This window comes from Suncus etruscus, chromosome 5 (genome assembly GCF_024139225.1).
Source record: "Suncus etruscus isolate mSunEtr1 chromosome 5, mSunEtr1.pri.cur, whole genome shotgun sequence".
NCBI lineage: Eukaryota > Metazoa > Chordata > Mammalia > Eulipotyphla > Soricidae > Suncus > Suncus etruscus.
Window position 1 is genome coordinate 152,349,387 of NC_064852.1, and position 24,549 is coordinate 152,373,935.

The 24,549-nt window shown below is 36.6% G+C and overlaps 1 protein-coding gene across 2 annotated transcripts in view; it reads right to left on the bottom strand.

The window, feature by feature from the left end:
• VPS13B (vacuolar protein sorting 13 homolog B) overlaps positions 1-24,549 on the bottom strand; it is a 724,212-nt gene that overhangs the window by 516,398 nt on the left and 183,265 nt on the right. For both annotated transcript variants that reach the window (XM_049773957.1, XM_049773956.1), the window contains exons 17-18: positions 12,026-12,160; positions 11,113-11,286 (exon numbers count right to left, since the gene is read on the bottom strand). In XM_049773957.1, the coding sequence (XP_049629914.1) occupies positions 11,113-11,286; positions 12,026-12,160 (309 nt within the window). The remainder of the gene's footprint in view (positions 1-11,112; positions 11,287-12,025; positions 12,161-24,549) is intronic.

A 24,549-nucleotide genomic window follows, 5' to 3' on the forward strand; every position in this document is an offset into this window, starting at 1 on the left:
GAAAACAAACCATAAGAATGTGCATGCAGCTGACCCAGGTTCAATCCCACAAGGTCCTGAGCCCACCAGAAGTGATCCCTAAAATGACCCAGGTATAAGGCCTGAGAACTGCTGGGTATGGCTTAGAAGAGGGAAAATAAAACCATATGAATGATTTTTACATATGCTGTTCTGACTGAATGGAATGAGAAAGCTATTTGTGAAATCACATTTTGTCAGACAGCAAAGACTAATGTAAATTCCACCCCATAGTGTTCTGTAAATTGAATCTTACTGATTCAAAAAGACTTGTCCTTTTTGACCAAAATGACAACTAGTATACAGACAACTTCAAAATCTGACAGAAACACAAAAGCAAATTTTCACTATCATATAAATTATGTCTAAATTATAAAACAAACAAATGTACGTTCTGAAGCTTGTTGACCCACAAAAATATGCCAAACATCATATTTTAGGAAGCTCATTTGTAGCCCATTAAAACCTGAAATACTTGTTGAATAGTAATTTACTATTTACAAATTAAACTATGACTTCTTTACTTTGGATACCACCTTCCTTATATAACCTTCATTAAAAATTGCTTTTTCTTTTTAACTTTGTGCTATAAAAGAAGGAAACAACTGGTCACCCACAAGGCTAAAGGGATTTCTCTTATTGGCTTCCTTCCAGATTCTGGGACCTTTTAGAAGAGCAAGTAAAGTAATTTCCTGTTGCTATTGAGCCTGTTCCGGACTCCTAACATCATGGCATCCAGGAAATGTTTCAATTTGGAAGAAGGTTTGATTATGGAACTAGGTAAAAGAATTTGCTCCTAGATTCAGAGCAACATACTCAAAGGTTTACAAAGTTAACCAGATGAAAATCTGAAAATCAGATAAAGATCTGATGGCATAGAGAAAACAGGTATAAACTGACTTGAGGAAAGTACCTTTACATTTTGAATGAAAAAATTATTAATAAAGAATGCCATTTTAGACTAGTAATTAATATTTAAAGCTTGGTTTAAATTTGACAATTTACACTAGACTTAAGGATACAGAAACTAAATTCATCTATATACCACGTTAGAAAACTATTATTTAAATTTTCTCCAAACAATTATAACCAAAATGCTTTGACAAATATTTTATGAAAATTTGTATTGTGCATGCATCTAAACAGAAAAAACTTGTTTATATCATTATTAAAAATCACTTTTCTCCTCTATTCCCACAATGAGTTCATATGGTAAAGAGATCAGTAAACTTACTTCTATGCATAACATCTTTAACATTTGATCCCCTTTCTGTGCCTGTGATTAAATGTAACATTTTGAAATCCCAAAGTTCTGAGAAAAACATAAATCCTTGTCTCCCAGCTGCTGTTTGACTCTGGAAACACATGCATTTTCTTTTCAAGCATCTACCATCAAAACTCCCAAAGGGCTTGGGCTGCAGAACACCTGCATCTCTTCATTTAGTTCCAATAACAGAGCCTAAACTCCAAAATTACAAAAATAGACCCTCTGTTCAGCTGTAGTTAGATTTTGCCCCTAATTCCCGTGAACAAAAATGCTAGGAGCATGAAATCATTCAGGCAAGCTCTGTCATCAAGAGGATAAGATTTTTTGGTACCAGAAGCCCAGTGGGAACATGATAGAAAACTGGCAACAATTATAGATAAAGTACATAGGAAAGTCCTCAGGGAGGAGAAAGGAAATGTAATAAGATAGATGGGTATAATTTTTACACATTTATGCCCAAACCACAAATGTGAATTGTCTTTAATTGCTACAATATATAAGCATTCTGACTCATGTGTCCTGTCAAAAGTACTAAAAATATAACTTCAAGGCAATTCCCTTTTACATTATGAGGAGACTTTTTTGGAACAAAAAGAAATTCCCCATAAATTAAAATTCACAATATTAAAATACTGTTGCCATTTTTAAAACTCCTTACCAATTGATGTTCTTAGCAATCAATTCTGGATAGTGAAGTAAGAGTGCCTGCATTTGCTGGCATACTTTAAGCAAAGAAAAGAATTATGCCTGCCAATCCCAGTTTACCTACTAATTGCCTGTATGTACCCTTTTAAATAGCAGTTGTCAAATGTTGTCAATATCAGGTGAGTAAAATAAAAATTTTAATACCTGCATTCTAAACGTTACATTTCTAAAGCTGATTACACTGATTACAACACTGGCTTAAATTGTAAGATAGCTAAAGGACATTTTAAGGCGAACACTTACTTTGTAATACTTTAAGATAGCATCAATAACTTATCAAATTTATCTTCGGAGTAACTGAGTCATATTTTATTTTATTTTTAAATATTAAAAGTAAATATAATATTATTAATATGTATTTTTACATATTGAAAGTAAAATTAGCTCTTCTTATTTGCACATGTAACTCAATTCAAAGAGATACTTTAAAAGGCATCTTCTTCATTAATGAGACAAAATCAATCAGAAGACATTTTATATATGTATGTTGTTCTCAATAAAAATTTATCAACTAATGCAGGCATCAATTGCTCCAGACATTTAAAAAGGCAGAGAGATAGCATGAAGGTAAGGTGTTTACCTTGCGTGCAGAAGGATGGCGGTTTGAATCCTGGCATTCCATACGATCCCCCAAGCCTGCCAGGAGCAATTTCTAAGCATAGAACCAGGAGTAACCCCTGAGCACTGCCGGGTGTGACCCAAAAAGCAAAATAATAATAATAATAATAATAATAATAATAATAATAATAATAATAATAATAATAACTAAATAGGGGCCAGAGCAATAGCACAACCATAGGTGCCTTGCACGCGGCTGATCTAGGTCGGACCTCGGTTCAATCCCCAGTGTAGCATATGGTCCCCCAAAGCCAGGGACAATTTCTGAGTGTACATCCAGGAGCAACCCCTGAGAGTCACCGAGTGTGGCCCAAAAAACAAAAACTAAAACTAAGTAAATAAATAATTTTTAGCCTATACCATTCAATTCAAAACCAAAAAATGAAACAAGTCTGTGGCACTTCTATCATTATTTCATATCACGTATAAGACTGAAACCAGGACAGGAAATGGACTTTAGAGAGGATCTAAGAGCAACTGGAACTGCCTAACAAAGATATTGATAGTCTTGCCAAAGGGGGGAAAATAAAAAAAAAGAGGAATCAGCAAGCTAGTGCTAAAATTCAGTTTATTAGGAGACAAGAAACACCAATGACTGAAACATTGACTAATGGAGTTTTGAATATTATGGAGTCAGGCAATTGCAGTGTTGTAGTTCAATGTGTTCTGCAGGGCTGGAGAAATAGCCCAATAGGTGAAATACATGATAGACATGATGGTGGTCCAGCTTCAATGCGCAATACCTCATGATCCCCCAAGCACCACTGGAAGCAACCTCTCAACAAAGAGCCACAAGAAAGTAGACCTTGGGGCTGGAGAGATAGCATGGAGGTAAGGCGTTTGCCTTTCATGCAAGAGGTCATAGGTTCGAATCCCAGCATCCCATATGGTCCCCCGTGCCTGCCAGGAGCAATTTCTGAGCATGGAGCCAGGAGTAACCCCTGAGCACTGCCGGGTGTGACCCAAAAACCACAAAAAAAAAAAAAAAAAAAAAAAAAAGAAAGTAGACCTTAAGCACTACTGGGAATGGCTCAAAAATCAAAAACAAACAAAAAAAAAGATTCAGCATCATTAAAATGTTGGCATGAAAACCGTAAGAAGTGACTGAAATTTGTGATCTAAAAAAAAACTAAGTGGACAGCAAAACTGAAACTTGGTAGGTTGCTAAAATCAAGACTAGTGATTAAATCATCCAAGCAGAAAGCACCAATATTAATCCTGGAAAGGATATATACAAAAGAATAAAATGCATTTAAAGAGGAAATGAAAACCATTCAATAAGGAAAACCAAGGAACTCCACTGATGTAAAGAACTGTGAACATTACCAAAGACAGTTTTATGAGTAACACAAAAGAGACGCCTGAGCAAAAGACAAATTATTTTCTTACTCATAGCACAGCAGCAGCATGAGCCATCAGCATAATCTCATCACTTCCTTTCTGCCCCCAAGCATCATGAAAAAGACAATAAAGATGTATCCATTAATGCCAATACCTGGGGAGTCTAAGGGGCCTGGTAACTGATGCACATAAGTCTAGGTGAGAACTCTTTTTGATGAGTAGTAAGCATGCCTTCTACTGTATGCAGATGGAAACATGAGCTTATCTTTTAAAATTCTTTGTGAAGTCTTTAAAGAAAATCCAGAAAGAGGGTAGTAACTACTATCCAAAAGAGATGCAAGAACAGAAAGACCTATAGAGCTATCTCTTAACATCTGACAGCTAAGAGGTATTGTTTCAAAAGACTAGAGAGGCTGAAGACTGAGAAGGCAAAAGGCAAGAAAAAAGAAAGGTAGTAGTTTTGAAAGGTATAATGAGGGGTGATATATTATTTCATATCATTTATAAGACTGAAACCAGGACAGGAAATGGACTTTAGAGAGGATCTAATAACAACTGAAACTGCCTAACAAAGATATTGATAGTCTTGTCAAATGCAAATGTTTCCAAATGACCAGTACATGAATAAAGAAACAATCAGAAAGAGGGAAAGATTAACATGATTTTGTATATATCTATCTATTAACTATACCATATCATAAAACATCTATCACAAATTCATTCAGAAAGTAATTTCTCAAATACAAATACAAAACAATTTCTCAAATACAAATTTCTAACAGGCTACAGAAGGACTTAGCGAGATAATGATCAAGAAACAGGTAAGAATTCTACCCGCATGCAATTCAGTATCCTAAGGGAGAGAAAGAATATTCAAATTATGCAATACTACATGTAGTTATTCAATTATATGAGTGAATGAAAACAATGAAGAATGTAAAGGGTATTTAATCAAAAAGATTGTTAAGGGGGCCGGAGAGATAGCATGGAAGTAAGTAATTTGCCTTGCATGCAGAAGGATGATGATTTAAATCCCGGCATCCCATATGGTCCCCCAAGCCTGCCAGGAGCGATTTCTGAGCGGAGAGCCAGGAGTAACTCCTGAGTGCTGCTGGGTGTGACCCAAAAATAAATAAAAATAAATAAATAAATAAATAAATGAATGAATGAATGAATAAAGATTGGTAATGAAAGAATAAAGTTAAAGAAGGCTTCCTTAAAAAGAAATGAGCAATGTCTTAAGACTAAGTTGAAATCAGACAAATAAGCAGATATGAAATCCCAAATAGGAAAGGGGAAGGGGAAAATCCATAAGCAAAAACATAGTCACCATTGGTAAAGAGAGAACATATAAAGAGGAGACACAAGAAAAGGGCTCAACATCAACTACAAGTGGCTGGAAGGGCATCTAAGCTGTCTTAATCAATAAAAGTAAATAGTACATACGTTTACTTTATATTCTTAAATATCAGACAATCAGATTTACTTATATATTAATGCCAAGATTAAAAAACTCTTTTTAAGAAGACGAATCTACCATAAATCATATGCAAAATATAACATGTAAAAGAAGAGTCAAAGTTTTTATTTCAAAACTAAGGGGAAAAATTTAGAGGTAATTAAAAATATTTAATGTACATCAACTATAGTTACCAAATGCTTCACTTCAGAGTCAAAAAAAATCAGTTTCTCTATTTTATTCCAAATGTATAAGCAAAAGTTTCATGAAATGGCTCTTCAGAATAGCAATAATAAACACATAATGTGGGCTGGAACATTTTTCCTTGGGGAAAACTTGGAAGATGGGGCAGGGGGGTAGGAGGGAGGTGGAGGCTGGGTGCCAGGGATTACTCTGAGACCTCACACATAAGAGATGTGTTCTAAGTCGAAGGCATATCTCCAACCTCAGACACCAGAAAAGACTTCTGCTCTACGTCATTTCCCTCAAGTGCTTCGTCTCACAAAACAAACATAATCATCACTTATCTGCACATTCACTCACTATTTTGTAACAGAACTCCAGCCCACAAAAAATAGACTAAAAATACAACAGTAACCAGAAAGGAGAAAAACTTCTGATCAAATGAAGCATAAACTACCATCAGTGGGAAAAAATTATAGAAGACACACCAGTCACCTATTCAGTATGACAAATGGTGGGAGAAAAACTAAAGAGTAGAAGTATGTATCAACGTGTATTTGTGTGTGTATGTGAGTGCAAGTAGCAATAAGTAAGGAACAAAAAAATATTTACATACAGTGATTAAAAGTAGTGTAGTGTAAATAAAAAATGACCAGACTGGAACACCAAACAGAATAGATACCCAACCTATAACAAGTTGTAAGGCGGAGACCATTTGCACTAGGATTCTGGGGGGTAAAGGAGGGAGATGTGGGAGACATGCTGGGAACAAGAGTGGAGGGAGGACAACATTGGTGGTGGGAATGCCCTTCATTCATTGTCACTATGTATCGTAAATAATTCTGTGTAATGAACTTCAGTCACAATAAAAAAAATTATAAAAAAAAAGTATTGACCAGAGGATGATATTTAATAAAGGTGCATGTTAAAGAATTATTTCAGTCAAAACATTTTTAAGAGCTTGAGAACAGCAGGTAGCACCTCATTTTGCAAGCAACCAAACCAAATTCTATCCCCAATAATCCATATAGTCCCCAAGCCCTGACAGAAGTGATTCCTGAAAACCAATAGGTGTGGCCCAAACAATCTCTCTCCGTCTCGCTCTCTCTCTCTCTCACACACACACACAATCTTAATTTTGTATAGCTATACTATCAGTTGCACACAGATACATACTCATAGATGATCTATATATTATATATCATTATACAAACATAATAATCAATATTATTTTAAATCTTATGCTAACTATTAAAACCTCATATCAGAAGTACTATATTAAACATATCTAATCCACGAACATATTAACAATTCCAATATGGATGGAAATTGGGGAATAGAGAACACTCACTGGCAGTACCCAGGGTTTACTCTTGGCTCTGTGTTCAGGTGATACTTAGGGGAAACATGGAAAGTAGGAGAACAAAGCCAGGTCAGTCCCATGCAAAGAAAGCACCTTCCTAATTGCACTATCTCTCTGTGCCAGAATTTTACAATTTTTAATGCCCTAAATAAAGCTTATAAAGCATTTAAGTAAAATAAAGATTATATTTCAAGATTAGAACTTACCCAAAGGGATATTTTCAATGTCTCAAATATAAGATCATCCTAAATTTTATACATAGATTCATAAATGCATTACCAAATATAACAGTAATATTGGATAAAAAGATGGAATCTTCGTAATAACAAGAATATAAAAGAGTTACCTACAAAAATCAATCTACTTTTTGTTGTTATGTTTTTTGTGTGGGCCACACTTGGCAGAGCTCGGGGTTACTCTTGGCTCTGCGCTCAGAAATCAATTCTAGCATGCTTGGCAGACCAGATGGGATGCCAGGGATCTAACACAGGTTGGCCGCATGCAAGACAAAACACCCTACCTGCTGTGCTCTAGCCCCCAATATGCTTTTTATAACACTTTACCTTACAGCATATATAAAGGATTAGAAATGTAATATATTTTTGTGGTTCTAGAAATGTATTCAAATTACAAAGAATAATATCAATATTGCTATGAGAAAGAACAGATCATTATTTTTGTTTCTTTTATGTTTGGGCCACATCTGGAGGTAATCAGATCTTATTCCTGGTTCTGTGCTCAGGGATAACTCTTGGCAGTACTCAGGGTAGAATCGCATCAACAACATGCAGATAAGTGTCTTAATCACTACACTATCTATACAGCCAGTAAATTATTATTTAAACAAATGACTCATTGACTCATTCAATGTGGACAGTTAAAACAAGCATATTTAAGAAACATGATAAAATAAGCAAAATTTAATTAATAGCATGATGAACAGGACTAAAGAGATTGTACAATGGGTAAAGCATATACTTTGCAGTCAGCTGAGCAGCTGACCTCCACAGCATCTAAGTTCCCCCAAACACCACCAAGAGTGACCCCTGAGTGCATAGCCAGGAGTAAGCCCTCAGCACTGCTGGGTGTGTCCCCTAAAAATATGATTAACAGAAATATGATGTTTCTTAACATCTAAAACCTCAAACCTATATCCTGTTTTATTAATTAAATTTATCTGGAACACAATCATTATCTAACAACCATTCATTATCTAAAACTATTTTGTGCTCTAATAGTAGTATTACAGCAAATAATTGAGATAGTTAATCTGACACAAAAAGCCTAAAATATCAATCATTTTCTTTATAAAACTGCTTACCAACCACTCCCTCAGAAGATAAGAACATCTTGTATCCAGTATTGTGTCTTGGCCCCTTCATCCCTCTTTTATTTTATTTTTTGGGGAGATGGGTTTTGAAGCATCATGAGATACGAAGTTGTTGATGGTTGAGTTTCAGTCATACAATATTCCAACACTCATCCCTTCACCAGTGTATACTTACTACACCAATGTCCTGCATTTCCTTCTCATTCCTACCCATATGACAGGCACCTCCCTCCCTCCTTCTTTTTTTCTCTCCCTTCCTTCCTCCCTCCTCCCTCTCGCCCTGTTTTTGCCTTACAGGCACTATGGTTTGCAGTATTATTCCTGAAGGGGTATTTTGCATATCACTTTACCTCCTTTCAGCACCCATTCTTGACCAGAATGATTTCTCTCAACTATCATTGTCCTACTGATCCCTTCTCTACCCCACCCCCTTTGTGGGAAGCTTCCTACCATGGACTGGCCTTCTTGGCCCTCATTCATCGCCTCTTTGACATCCTTAGAAATAATTCCATATTTGTTCTCATCAGGCTGAAAACTTTTTGAAGAATATTGTATTTAGACATATGCTCACCTAGACATCTTCAGACTCAACTATCAAATATCTAGTTTTTTGAATGCTTATACCATTCTACTCTTTTAAAACTCATCGTCCAACACTTCTGTATCTTTTATACATATTCACTAGTTTATTTCTTAGAATATTCATCTGCAAATGGTCACCATCTTGTCAATTAATCACAAATCTCCTCATGGTTTCTATCTCAAACTTAATACAGTATTTTCACCATAAGCAGCAGTACTTGTTAAATGATGTTAATGGAGCTTGATTCAGGCTTGTTTTAGGGTTGATATGTTTCTTTTGTTTTAGTTTTGGTTTTTGGTGGGGGTCACACCAATGGTACTCAGGACTTACTCTTGGCTCTGCAATCAGGAATCACTCCTAGGGGCTCTCAGGGGATCATATAGGGTGCTGAGAATCAAACCTGGGTCACCACTGTGAGAGGAAAGTGCTACACAATACACAATGTCCTTTAGGCAGCTTTTGGAACAAAATTCTAATTGATCAATCAATCCTATAGAAACAATTCAATCACCTATCCTTTTTGTTTTATTTGTTTCCAGTTTGTGTTTGAGGTAGGAGGATTGAGCAGATCTGTAATACACGAGGAACCATGGCCTCCTGCATGCAAAGCATCTCAAAACTCTACTGTTTAAGCTACTTCACTAGCCCTCAACTATCTCTGTAAGAAATCTACATAAGGCTATCCCTTTTCCTATTTCAATGACAAAACAACTAGCTTCAGTCATTACATACCAACTGAATTCATACCAAACCTTTTATTCCTCTTCATTGTAATATTTGATCACTCTCAAATCTTTTCAGTGATATCTCTGATTTGCTTTCTCAGCACAAGTAATGATATCTCTATTGAATAAAATGAAAAATGTTCTAAGGGCCCGGAGAGATAGCACAGCAGCGTTTGCCTTGCAAGCAGCCGATCCAGGACCAAAGGTGGTTGGTTCGAATCCCGGTGTCCCATATGGTCCCCCGTGCTTGCCAGGAGCTATTTCTGAGCAGACAGCCAGGAGTAACCCCTGAGCACCGCTGGGTGTGGCCCAAAAACCAAAAAAAAAAAAAAAATGTTCTAGGCCAGTGGTCAGCAGCCTGTGGCTCACGAGCCACATGTGGCTCTTTACACTTTTAATTTGGCTCTTCTGTGTGCTGCTCCAGGAGACAGGACTCCGCTCCTAGCCTCTGTCAGTGTGTGCCCTGTGTGGCTCTCAAAATAAATTTCAATCGTGGTTTTGGCAAGATTTGGCTCAGTTGGAAAAAAAGGTTGCCAACCACTGTTCTAGGCAAAATGATAATATAAAATATATAACTAAAAATATAATCCTGGATTTGAGGTTTTTCCTTAGCCCATCCACATTGTTTTCTTTCTGAAACAATACAGAAGACCTAAGTATTTCCTCTTTTCTGGGGGGCTGGGGTGGTGGTCCACACCCAGCATCACTCAAGGGTTCTCCTGGCTCTGTGCTCAGAAATTGCTCCTGGCAGGCTCGGGGACCATATGGGATGCCAGGATTCAAACCACCATCTATACTTGACTGGATGATTGCAAGGCGAATGTGCTACCACTGTGTATCTCTCCAGCCCCCCAAGTATTTATTTGCTTTTTAGATGGCTAATTGTAGAGCACAAAATGTCACTATCACAGAAAAGTATATTACTTTACGAATGCTTAAATTTCTTTACTCCTTTCCATGAATTACATGATGTGCTATATATATATATATATATATATGCATATACAAATACACATATATGTATACATATATGAAATACTTGACTATATAGGGTGGGTGAGAAACTGGGTAACACCCTGTTGTGGTGGGGATCACTCCTCGTGGTGCTCAGGGAAATATAGTGGTGCTAAAGATTAAAGCCAAGTGGATCAAGTACAAAGCAAGAGCTTTACCTGCTCTCTAGCCCCAATACACTACACTTTTTAAATTCAAATGAACTCCATATAAATCTGAGATAAAGGATTATATAAAACTAAATAATTCCATATAAATTAAAATTATTGTTTTAAATACACGTCATTTATCAAAAATAATATAGAAACTGTTCATATGAATTTTCAAAAAACACACCTGAATTTCAGAAACTAAAATGCAAAGAGTAGTCCATAAACACAACAAAGTCCATAAGCACAACAAAAATGGAGAAAAACAAAGAAAAAAAAAGAAAATACTCCAAATGATAGGCCTCTCAAGAAAAGCAAAATGCAAACTAAGTGAATGAATGCCAAGTTGGTACCTACCAGAATTGTGGCAGTAGTCCATATACTGTGGGACTTGGATGGTAAATGCTATCAAATCTGGAGCAAGAAGAGATTCTGGCTTTCTACTCTCATTGAGCCACTTGCTGCTATGAAGGTCTTTAGTGTCAGAAGGACCCTGGAGCAATGGAATTAGTTTCTCTTTTCCATTGTCACCTAGATGTAAACATTTATGAAAAAGATTAACTTAAAAAAAATCAAATCCCAGAGTAACTTTAGGAGGCTTGATCACAAAATATACAAACATTATATTAAAATTGTATTTTAGTAATTTTAGGTATAGATTTAATAGTATCCTAAAATTATGATTAAAGGCCCTTTTAGCACTAAAAAAATAATATTAATTAACTTAGACCATACAGAAAATTTATAAAGAAAAAAGACTGGAACATATAGTATTCCAAATGTCCATCTAAGTCTGTACCTCTTCATTTTATCTTGACATTTAGTGTGTACAAAAAAATTGAATTACAATACTTTAAGTACAGTTTTTGAAATAAAATACTGGTAGGAAGGTAAAGTCAATTACAGACTTAATTTGGAAAACAGCTGGATTTTTGGTTTCATTTTATTATACCAATAACATTTTAATTTAATTTTCAAGTGTCATGTTATCTATATTTCCTATTTCCCCCAAAGAATAAACTGTTCTCTACTTTTACCCCTACCACATTTATAAATCTATGTGATTTTTCTTAAATAAAAGTTAATTTAATAAATTCCAAAAGTATTATCCTGACCAATTTTTAAAATTTTTAGTAAAAATAAAAATATTTAAAACCTCTGATTCATAGGAACAATGAATAAATTCTTGTTTCAGTAACGCGCCTTGTAAAATGCAAGGCCAATTCTCCTATACAGGCAATAAAGTTTTACATGGTCCAGCTGCACATACCTGGGGCTTTGGCACAAACTTTTATTGATCCCACGGTCCCTGAGGCACATTTGACCAATGATGTGCTGCAGTACTTCAATTCAACATTCTGGATGGAGCCCTCCAGAGTTGGCAGGGGATTCTTAGACTTCACACCTAATAAAAGAAAACTGCAAATGTACTAGCCAATTGAATTTAAATAATTTTTATACTCCTTCACCTAGGCATTTAAACTTAATTATACTTTAATTATCTACCTCAGATGTTCTTACAGTATGTGTGTTAGATTTCATAGTTCAGTGTTTAGGAGGTGAAAGGATGCAATTTTTAAATAAACAGGCTGAGCTCTCATAACTATAATTACACCATCAACTTTGATTAAAGCGCAAGAAGTAAAATATTTAAAATCAATATTTGTTTTATAAAAAGAAGCACAAAAAACTTCTGGATTTGGAATATAAAATGACATTTTCAGTTTTGAGATAAAGTTAACATAACTTTCATTTAGGCAGAGACATTTAAGTAGAAAATCTTCCTGAATAAACAGAGAATTAAAAATATCTTCATCAAGTGAGTGAGGAGAGGGAAGCAATAGAAAGCTCAGAAGATCTCAGGTAAATACAAGCATTTATAAGCAAAACTGAGGTATTTGAGTATATAAATTAGAGGGAATCCACGGATTCTATAAAATTGATTCTACTGATTCTACAAAGAGAATTCTAGAAATTTACCAAGTTTACCAATTCTACCAATAAGTCCAATACCTCTACTGCATGTTTATTAAAAGACATTATAGCACAGAAGGGAATAATTACCAGAATATAAATGATAATGGATACTAATTCAGAAAGAAGAAACATGTTGGCCCAGAAGAGTAGCTGAGAATTAAACAAGTACCGCATTTGCCGGCATGTAAGATGACCCTTCAACCCATGAAAAACTTCCTAAAAGTCGGGAGTCATATTATATGCTGGTATACGGCATGCTGGAACTTGTTCCAGCTTCAGGTACGAGTGATCCGCACCCCTCTTACTTTAAAGAAGTAACTTACTTTTAAGACTTTTAGGAAGTTTTTCATGGGTTGAAGGGTTGTCTGATACGCTGGCAAATAACGGTAGTAAAACCTTAACAACACTATGCTGACAAGATAGAAAACCACTTATTATCAATTAAAATTTACTCTAGGGGCCAGAGCAATAGCACAGCAATATGGTGTTTGCCTTGCACATGGCTGCCCAGGACAAACCTGGGTTGGATCCCAGGTGACCTATATGGTTCCCCCAAGCCAGGAGTGATTTCTGAGCGCATAGCCAGGAGTAACCCCTGAGCATCACTAGGTGTGGTCCCCCAAAAAACAAAATGAAACAAAATAAAAAAAATAAAATTTACTCTAACATGCTATCATGTTATCCCACTTAATCCAAACAATGGGGCTATAATTATTTTTATTATTTTATGTTCAAATAGAAAGTAGTAGAGAAGTAGCTTTTGTTCAAAAACCATAGAGTTAACAGTAAAAGAACTACAATATCTAACACATTTTATACCTTCACAAAGAGGTAACCACTCATTTGCCTATTTTCATAAATATCTATTCAATCATTTTCCTTCTTTTCACTTTTCTACGTTTTGATCAAATATATACCTTCAATTATCCTTGCTATCTGATTGAACTTATGCAGAACTATATTTGATTAAAACAGAATAAATCTCTTATAAAACATATATATTAGACATTATTTTGAAATTTTTGATGTAAAACTTTAGTGAGTTTAACCCCCAAATGTGGGCTGGAGTGATAGTCTACGTAGGACACGTGCTTTGGTTCAATCCCTAGTATCCCACCAAGAGTAATTTCTGAATCCAGAGCCAGGAGCACTTTCAGGTATATCCCCTGACTCCCCTCCAAAAAAAAAAAAAAAAAAAACCCTTCAATTAACTCCCCCCAAGTGCTCCAAATCTTTAGATTCACTTATTGAACTAACACACTTTATTTTCATAGTTTCTATCACTTAAATTACATAGAGAAATAATTTGTTAATACTAACCCTTTTTTAGGAGAATCTAGTCAAAATTCTTCATTTGATTGTTATAGAAGTATATACAGAAGAAGGGACTACAGACCATGAAAACCAGCAAAGCTTTGCAAAAGCCGGCTCCCTGTGTGTGACACCAGGTGGGGAAAATCCGCGAAAGTACACCGGCCCAGTGGGGCCCAACTGTGAAAAACTGTGGGTCTGACTTGTCTATGTCTGTCTACTGTCCTCTTGCGTGAAACTCTTGCGAGTGGGGCAAAAAGAGGCTCCAGTGGAGCACGGCGGCTCCGCTTCGCTACGCGGCCATGCACTCTTTCTAAGGAAAGAACTCCATTGCAACAAGAAGGAAAAAATCACACTAAGAACGGCGCTATATCACAGAAGCAAACATTTCTCTCCGGACTGTCTTCTCTGTTGCATGCTCGGGCCTAAGATTTGACCCAGTGTGAGGCTTCATCCACGGAGGACTCCCCTCCCTTAGAGGCAAGTCAGCCCATCCAGAAAGGGAGCAGCCAGAGGAGTGTGCTGCCTGCATCATATAGACAATGAATACCACCACAACACATAGAAAAACCCACAATACAAGTGTGACAATGGGGAAACAACGCAGGCCAGCATCAGACATAGAGAATAAAGATGACAATTCTGAGGACGAGATAATGATCAACCAACTAATCAACCTCTCAGATAAGGACTTCTTCACAGACACAAAACCAGTCTTAAGAGAAAAACTGAAAGACCTAATCTAAGACAAGACTACCCAAAAGACACACCAAATTTTGAAATAAAGATGGCGTTAAATCCCAGGACAATTCTTTCTCTCAACGTCAATGGACTAAATGCACCAGTTAAGAGACACAGAGTGGCTAAATGGATCAAAAAACTCAATCCAACCTTCTGCTGCCTACAAGAAACGCACCTGAATAGTCAGAACAAACATAGACTCAAAATAAAAGGCTGGAGAAAAATCATCCAAGCAAACAACAAGCAAACAAAATAAAAAAGCTGGAGTGGCCATACTAATATCAGATAATGCAAACTTTATATTCAGGAAGGTTGTAAGGGACAAAGACGGACATTTTATATTAATCAAGGGGTACGTAGAGCAGGAAGAATTCACTCTCCTAAACATATATGCACCGAATGAGGGGCCAGCAAAATATTTAATACAACTGTTGACAAATCTGAAAAATAATATCAACAACAACACAATAATTGTGGGGGACCTTAACACGGCTTTGTCAACACAGGATAGGTCAACCAGACTGAAACCAAAAAAAGAATATACTAGACCTGAGGAGAGAAATGGAAGAAAGAGGCCTAGTGGATATATATATAGGACACTCCATCCCCAGAAACCTGGATACACATTCTTTTCCAATGTACATGGGACATTCTCCAGGATAGACTACATGCTGGCACATAAAACATACCTCCATAAGATCAAGAGGATAAAAATTTTGCAGACTACCTTTGCTGACCACAAGGCTCTGACATTATTTGTGAACTCCAAAGGGACTCAGAAGAAACACTTTAACACCTGGAAGTTAAACAGCCTCATGCTCAATAACCAGTGGGTCCGAGATGAAATCAAGGAGGAAATCAAAAGGTTCCTGGAAACAAATGACAATAAAGACACAAACTATCAGAACTTATGGGTCACAGCAAAAGCAGTACTGAGAGGAAAATTTATAGCTTTGCAAGCACACATCAGGAAGGAAGAAGGAGCTTACCTGAGTAGCTTAATGACACAGCTAATAGAACTAGAAAATGCTCAACAAAAGGACCCAAGAATAGGAAGACAGAAGGAAATAACAAAGCTGAGAGCAGAAATCAACGAAGTGGAAACTCAAAAAACAATCCGAAAGATCAACGAAAGCAGAAGTTGGTTCTTTGAAAAAATAAACAAGATTGATAGACCACTGGCAAACCTAACAAAGAAAGAGAGAGAGAGAAACTTGATAACTCGTATCAGGAATGAAAAAGGAGAGATCACTACTGATATGACAGAGATTCAAAGGGTAATCAGAAACTACTTTGAAAAACTCTACGCCACTAAAAATGAGAACCTGGAAGAAATGGATAAATTCTTGGACTCTTATAATCTTCCACGGTTGAAGGAAGAGGATGTAGCATATCTAAACAACCCCATCACTATTGAGGAAATTAAGACAGTAATCAAATGTCTGCCCAAAAACAAAAGCCCAGGCCCAGATGGATTCACTAATGAATTCTTTCAAACCTTGCAAGAGGAACTACTACCAATCCTGGCAAGAATCTTTCATTAAATCGATGAAATGAGAACACTTCCTAATAGCTTTTATGAAGCCAACATCACCTTGATACCTAAAACAGATAGAGATGCTGCCAAAAAAGAAAATTACAGACCAATATCCCTGATGAACACAGATGCAAAGATCCTCAATAAAATCCTGGCAAATAGGATTCAATACCTCATTAAGAAGATCATCCACTACGATCAAGTAGGTTTCATCCCAGGAATGCAAGGATGGTTTAACATCCGTAAATCTATCAACATAATACACAACATCAACAACAAGAAAAATAAGAATCACATGATCATATCAATAGATGCAGAGAAAGCATTTGATAAAATCCAACACCCATTCTTGATCAAAACTCTCAGCAAGATGGGAATGAAAGGAACCTTTCTGAATATAGTTAAGGCCATGTACGACAAGCCAGTGGCAAATATTATCCTCAATAAAGAAAAACTAAAAGCTTTCCCTCTAAATTCTGGCATAAGACAAGGCTGTCCCCTCTCACCACTCCTATTCAACACAGCACTGGAAGTACTTGCTATAGTGATTAGGGAAGAAAAAGATATCAAGGGAATCCAGATAGGAAAGGAAGAAGTCAAGCTCTCGCTGTTTGCAGATGACATGATACTCTACTTAGAAAACCCTAAAGACTCTACCAAAAAGCTTCTAGGAACAATAGACTCATATAGCAAGGTGGCAGGCTACAAAATTAACACACAAAAATCAATGGCCTTCCTATAAACCAATAGTAATAAGGAAGAAATAGACATTAAGAAAACAAGCCTATTCACAATAGTGCCACACAAACTCAAATATCTTGAAATCAACTTGACTAAAAATGTGAAGGACCTATACAAAGAAAACTATAAAACTCTGCTCCAAGAACTAAGAGAGGACATGTGACAATGGAAACACATACCCTGCTCATGGATTGGCAGAATTAACATCATTAAAATGGCAATACTCCCCAAAGCATTGTACAGATTTAATGCGATCCCTCTAAAGATACCCATGACATTCTTCAAAAAAGTGGATCAGGCACTTTTGAAATTAGTTTGGAACAATAAACACCCTAGAATAGCTAAAACAATCATTGGGAAAAAGAATATGGGAGGAATTACTTTCCCCAACTTTAAACTTTACTACAAAGCGATAGTTATCAAAAGAGCATGGTATTGGAATAAAGACAGGACCTCAGATCACTGGAATAGGCTTGAATACTCTGAGAATGTTCCACAGACATACAATCATCTAATTATTGATAAAGTAGCAAGAAATCCTAAATGGAGCAAAGAAAGTTTCTTCAACAAGTGGTGTTGGCATAACTGGCCAACCACTTGCAAAAATTTGAACTTAGTCCCCCAGTTAACCTCATGTACAAAGGTAAAATCCAAATGGATTAAAGATCTCAATATCAGACTCGAAACCGTAAGATATATTGAACAACACGTAAGCAAAACACTCCAGGACATTGAGACTACAGGCATCTTCAAGGAGGAAACTGCACTCTCCAAGCAAATGAAAGCAGAGATTAACAGATGGGAATATATTAAGCTGAGAAGGTTCTGTTCCTCAAAGGAAATAGCACCCAGGATACAAGAGCCCCCCACTAAGTGGGAGAAACTATTCACCCAATACCCATCAGATAAGGGAATAATCTGCAAAATATACAAGGCACTGACAGAACTTTACAAGAAAAAAAAACATCTAATCCCATCAAAAAATGGAGAGAAGAAATGGACAAACACTTTGACAAAGAAGAAATACAAATGGCCAAAAGACACCTAAAAAAATGTTCCACATCACTAATCATCAGGGAGATGCAAATCAAAACAACTATGAGGTACCACTTCACACCACAGAGACTGGCACACATCACGAAGAATGAGAACAAGCAGTGTTGGCAGGGATGTGGAGAGAAAGGAACTCTTATCCACTGCTGGTGGGAATGCCGTCTTGTTCAACCTTTATGGAAAGCAATATGGAGATTCCTGCAAAAACTGGAAATACGATTCAGCTATACCACTCCTAGGAATATACCCTAGGAACACAAAAATACAATACAAAAAAATCCCTTCCTTACACCTATATTCATTGCAGCACTATTTACCATAGCAAGACTCTGGAAAAAAGCAAGACGCCTTTCAACAGACAAATGGCTAAAGAAACTGTGCTATACATACACAATGGAATATTATGCAGCTGTCAGGAGAGATGAAGTCATGAAATTTTCCTATACATGGATGTACATGGAATCTATTATGCCGAGTGAAATAAGTCAGAGAGAGAGAGAAAGACGCAGAATGCTCTTACTCATCTATGGGTTTTAAGAAAAATGAAAAACATTCTTGCAATAATAATTTTCAGACACAAAAGAGAGAAGGGTGGGCCCAGAGAGAAAGCACAGCGGTGTTTGCCTTGCAAGCAGCCAATCCAGGACCAAAGGTGGTTGGTTCGAACCCCGGTGTCCCATATGGTCCCCCGTGCCTGCCAGGAGCTATTTCTGAGCAGACAGCCAGAAGTAACCCCTGAGCAATGCCGGGTGTGACCCAAAAACCAAAAACAAAAAAAGAAAGAGAGAGAGAGAGAGAGAGAGAGAGAGAGAGAGAGAGAGAGAGAGAGAGAGAGAGAGAGAGAGAGAGAGAGAGAGAGAGAGAAGGGCTGGAAGTTACAGCTCACCTCATGAAGCTCACCACAAACAGGTATGAGTTTTGTTAGAGAAATAACTACATTTCAAACTATCCTAATAATAAGAATGTATGAAGGAAATAGAAAGTCTGTCTAGAGTACAGGCGGGGGTTGGGTGGGGAGCAGTGAGACTTGGGACATTGGTGATGGGAATGTTGCACTGTTGATGGGTGGTGTTCTTTAAATGACTGAAACCCAAACAACACAATCATGTATGTAATCAAGGTGTTTAAATAAAATATATATTAAAAATTAAATTAATTACAAAGCATGAAATAAAAAGTAAACTCAATGGCATATGGCATATCCTGATGACTTGCAGGATAGTCCAAGGGGACCACAGGTGAAAAGTATAGAAATGGGGGCCACAGCACAAGACTTGACAGTCAATCGACAGGACGGAGACCTATAGGAAGGAACAAAATAAAGTTGAAGGGGAACCCAGTCAAAAAAAGGCCGAGAAAACATCAGTCCTTGACTAAGTCTACTTCCCAAGCTCAATGGGCTCTCCACACTCTTGGACCTACTGCAATAATTACTTCGCAATACCAACAAGCATTACTGAGCACATGTATCTAGAAATACACTTCTCTCATTTGTGGTGGGTTGAGTGATGCCTAGTAATGCCAAAGAACTGAATGTGGTACCAAGGATGGAACCAGGCTTAGTAAGGCAAGCACCTTACTCTCTATCCAGTGATGGCTAACCTTTTTGAGACTAAGTGCCCAAACTGCTGCACAAAACCAAAGAATTTCCTCAAAGTGCCAGCATGTCCTCCCAATGGCTAGTCCGGCCCTGTTGCCAGGTGAGCTGCAAAGCAGACACCAGCACAATCGCCTCCCGCTGTGCCGCATATCTTAATTGCAGACCTTCCCCTGTGACAGGTTTAAGGCCTTCTTGTGCCACAGCTGGCACGCGTGCCATAGGTTCACCATAGCTGCCTATACTAGCTTCCCAGCCCTGAGTTTAATGTTTTAAACACAATGATAAATAAGTTTAATAAATAAATACACTGATAAAAACCTGACAAGTAAAACACTAACTTCATATTCTCGGAAAAATAAAGAGAAGTCTTCAGCAGGCATTAGGAACCCTTTCCAGCCAAGGGCCATTAGGATATTTGTAACCTCATTTGCAGGTCACTCAACAAAGGTAGTCAAGATGCAGGCCTACTGCTAGAGAAGCCTGTCTGTTCTGTCAGGAACTAGGCTTCTATAGGCATGACATTCCCTGACTGATTCGCATAATAAATCCTCCCACCTAGCTAATGGAATTAGAAATATAAAGATAGCCAAAATTAAAATTGAGTTCTAAGAGGCTCGTTTCTATATGTCCCCATCATCTAACCAAATGTAGGTATTCTTGGAAAACTAATTTGCAATATAAATAAAAACAAATGTGTTCCTCTTAAGCTTATTTACTTAACTCTGATGACATGGTCTGCTATTATTATGCACAAGTGTAGTAATTTGGACAGTTCTGAGTACAAGAAAGTAGAACAATAAATAGTTCTCATTTGGAAAATGCAGAACTTGGTTAGAATTTTGCAGAACATGCAACTTCTGATAAAGTGCGACATGAAGATTCAATAACTTGACGTGGATAGAAAGAGCAATATCAGGGAACTATCTGAACTTGAACTTGGGCCAAAAAAAAAATACATATATATACATATATATATATAAAGAATTCCAAAGAGGGAGCAGAGGATTCCAAACAGCTTTAGCCCAAAGCTTCATATGCAATAGGAGTTCAAGAACAACTAGTTTGTTTTAGCCCTGACGTTGGTAAGGATAAAAAACTAAAACACTAACAGTAATGTTCATAAATAATGCCGCTAATTTTTCCCTTGGGTTGCATTAAAGGTTTTATATATATCTTTACCACACTGAGATTTCACTACAATGCATATACTTAGAGAATTTATGAGGATCATCAATCTTGTGTGTTTTGCAATTTGCTGGTTTATTTGTTTTGGGGCAATACCCAGCAGTGTTCAGGGGTTACTCCTGGGTCTACATTCAGGAATTACTCTTGGTAGGCTCAGGGAATCATACGGGTTGCTGAGGGATTGAACCGTAGTGCACCAAGTGCAAGGCAAAAACCTTCACTCTAGCACTGGGATATTTAAGAGACATTCTTGCCACTCTTGGTCTCTTCTCCTGAGACTCTGGAGCAATGTAAACAAATGTCTCTTTCTTATACTGCTGGATAGTAGCTCTTGCTGTCAACCTGTATTTCATATACCCATCACAATTTCTAGACTACAATCTGTATTTTCTCTTTCTATTCGTCTTCATATTTACTAATAGATTTTAATGTGCCTGAACTGGCTTCTAATCTCCAAAGTCTGCATATTTTTTAATTCTTTAATCTTATTGGAAATATCTATGCTTCTTTCACACTTTCAAACTTACCTCTTCATTAATTTAAAATATGGTCATTTTATATTGGTTTTGATCACCACTGGAAGTTCTAGAAAATTCTCAGTCTTGGAGGCCTCTGCTCATTATTTTCTTAGTATAGTACTTTCAAGTATCATAATTTGGGATTCTGAGTTTACACTTCACAAATCAGGACACCAAAAATATTTGTGTTTACTGCTGGATACCCAGAAATGTGTCTACTCATGACATTTGATATTAACTTATCAGAGTTCTATCTCATGCACATAAATAAGTTTCACATAATTTGAATTATGCTAAGACCTAAGTTAGAAATTTTCAGGGAAAGTATCTTCCCTTGTTCCCACAAGGCCAACACAAATAAGCTCCTACATAAATTAAAGACTGAGGCAGGTCATGTAATAGTCCACCTACCCACCAGCCTTTATAATTGGAGCTGAGGGAAATGAAACAACACTCTCCCAGTTCCACTTGTCTCCACCCTCTTATGTTGAGTATAAGTCAAGTCTGCTGATGGATGACGTTGCTACAGCCCATTACAACTGTCAGAGCACTAGAGCCTGCTCCCTGTTCTGGCTTTCATTTCTTTCCCTGTTGAGAATGATGTGTGCTATATATTATCGAGCATTGAAGTTCATAAGAAAATATTTTAGGGTTAACTGGCATGGAATGTTACAGAAACAGAAGTCATATCTTTCTATGCCATATGTTCCTTAAGAAAATGTAGCTTATAAATGTAAGTTCTCTAAAAAGAGATTTCTCAGAGGAAGAAAAGAGGACCACCAATAGGCACATGAAAAACTGAACAGAATCACATATTATTTTTAAAAAATCCAAATCAAGATAATCAAGAGATAGCATCTCACACTAGTGAGAATGAAACATAAAAATTGTAGGAAGAGGCTGTAACAATAGTACAGCAGGGAGAGTTTTTGCCTTTAATGAGGTCTATGTGGGTTTATCCCGGGTATCCCATAAGGTCTCCTGAAAATGAAGAGGAGTAATTCCTGTGTGCAGAGCCAGAAGTAATCCCTAAGCAGGTCTGGGTATGGTTAAATATAACAACAACAATAACAACAAAACAGTAGAAATAATCTAGGCTGGAAAAATGTAGAAATCTCATCCACTGCTGGTGAGACAGTAGTCTGGTTCAACTCCTATGGAAAACTGTATAGAAACTGCTCAATAAACCCAAAATTGAGCTGCCATATGGCCCAGCAATTGCACTTTTAATACTTCCAGAATTTAAAGACATTCATTCAAAAGGATATATGCACAGCATTATTCACACACTACTGTTGCACTTAGTGCAATACATAAAATACAGAATCAACCCAATCTAATCAAAGATGAGTGGTATAATCCACACAATGGAACACTATCCAGGCACAAGGAATGATAACATCCTAAAATTTGCTGCAACCAGTTGACACTCATGTTGACTGAAGTACATCAGAAGAACAAAGACAGAAAGGATGATATCCCTTATCTGTACTATATAGAATAACTGGAGCAAATATGATGTAGTCATAAAGGGATGCCCAAAATACACTGCCATTGCCAAAACATCCTTAAACAGGAATAAAGGCAAATGTTTACAGGAGCATTGATAATAACATTGTAGTATTTTAGATGACAATGTATCTTTTAGATACATCTAAAAATAAAGGATAACTGATATAAAAATAAATGAAGATCGAAGGACATTGCAGAAATAAAATAAAATAAAATTTTTCTTTTCCTTTTTTTTTTTGGTTTTTGGGTCACATCCATCGCTCAGGGATTACTCCTGGCTCTAGTCCCAAAAATTGCTCCTGGCAGGGGTACCATATAGGATGCTGGGATTTGAACCACCGTCCTTCTGAATGCAAGGCAATGCCCTACCTCCATGCTATCTCTCCTGCCCCCAAATCTGAAGTTTTCTTTTTTATATAATTATCTTTATTTAAACACCATGATTACAAATATGATTATAGTTATGTGATTACAGTGCAACATTCCCACCACCGATTTCCCAAATTGTAATATCATTACAAAATTATGACTGGATACACTAAAATACACTACAATATAAATTTAACATATTGTAATATTACAGATAAATAAGTAAAAATAAAACAGATGCACTCACAGCAAAAACTCAAAACTGCTCCTTGCTGACAATCAAGCCAGTCAATAGTTAACTTCTCAGGTCAACATCAGTGTCACAAAACTCAAGAACTACAGTGACTGGCTTCCAAGAGCTCACAGGCAAGAAATACAAAAATAAAAAAAAAAATCTTCATCCACAAATTATATGAATAACTAACACCACATCTGGAGAACTGGAAAAGCCGTGACAATGAGAATTCAAATTGAAGCAGGGGTAAGGGTTGGCACCATTTTTCCAAAATAAATAAATAAATAAATAAATAAATAAATAAATAAATAAATAAATAAATAAATAAAAAGCCAGATAGTAAATATTGCTGGGTTTGTGAGCTTTCTTTGCAAGGTTTCTTGTGTTTATCCAAGGTTGTAGCATAGGAGATTAATAGATACTTATAGCAAATAAGCAAATAACCATGTAAAAAAACAGGCAATAGGATGGGCCTTGTACAGATAACATACACTTTGCCAATCTCTGTCCTAGAGCAATTGCTGTCAATGCAAAATTCACATTCAATTGACACAAAGATTTAAATATAAGAAGCCACATACAGATGCAAAAATTTCAAAGTAAAAAATCTGGTTTTAGGTGGGCACAATAGTATATGTTACCTTTAAAAATATTTTACTTAGAAACATCATATTATAAGCTGATTTCCTTTTCCTTATGACAGCATGTCTAATGCTTACTTAATTTTCAGTGTAGCCTTCTCTGAGCTATAATTAACAATTCCTTCAAACATTTTTTATATAGTACAATTACATTCTTATTTCTGCACTTCAAAGAATTTGAAAAGCTACAAATACTGCCCTGGTTGTATAGAGGTTCTGACAAGAGAAACCTTCATGGCTCATGTTCATAAGGCTGAGAGACAAAACAGCAGGTAGACTGTCTTTCATATAGCCAACCCAGGTTCAAACCCCAAGAACCACCAAGATTGATCCCTGAGCATTGCCAGGTGTTTATCGCACACCATAAGGAAAAG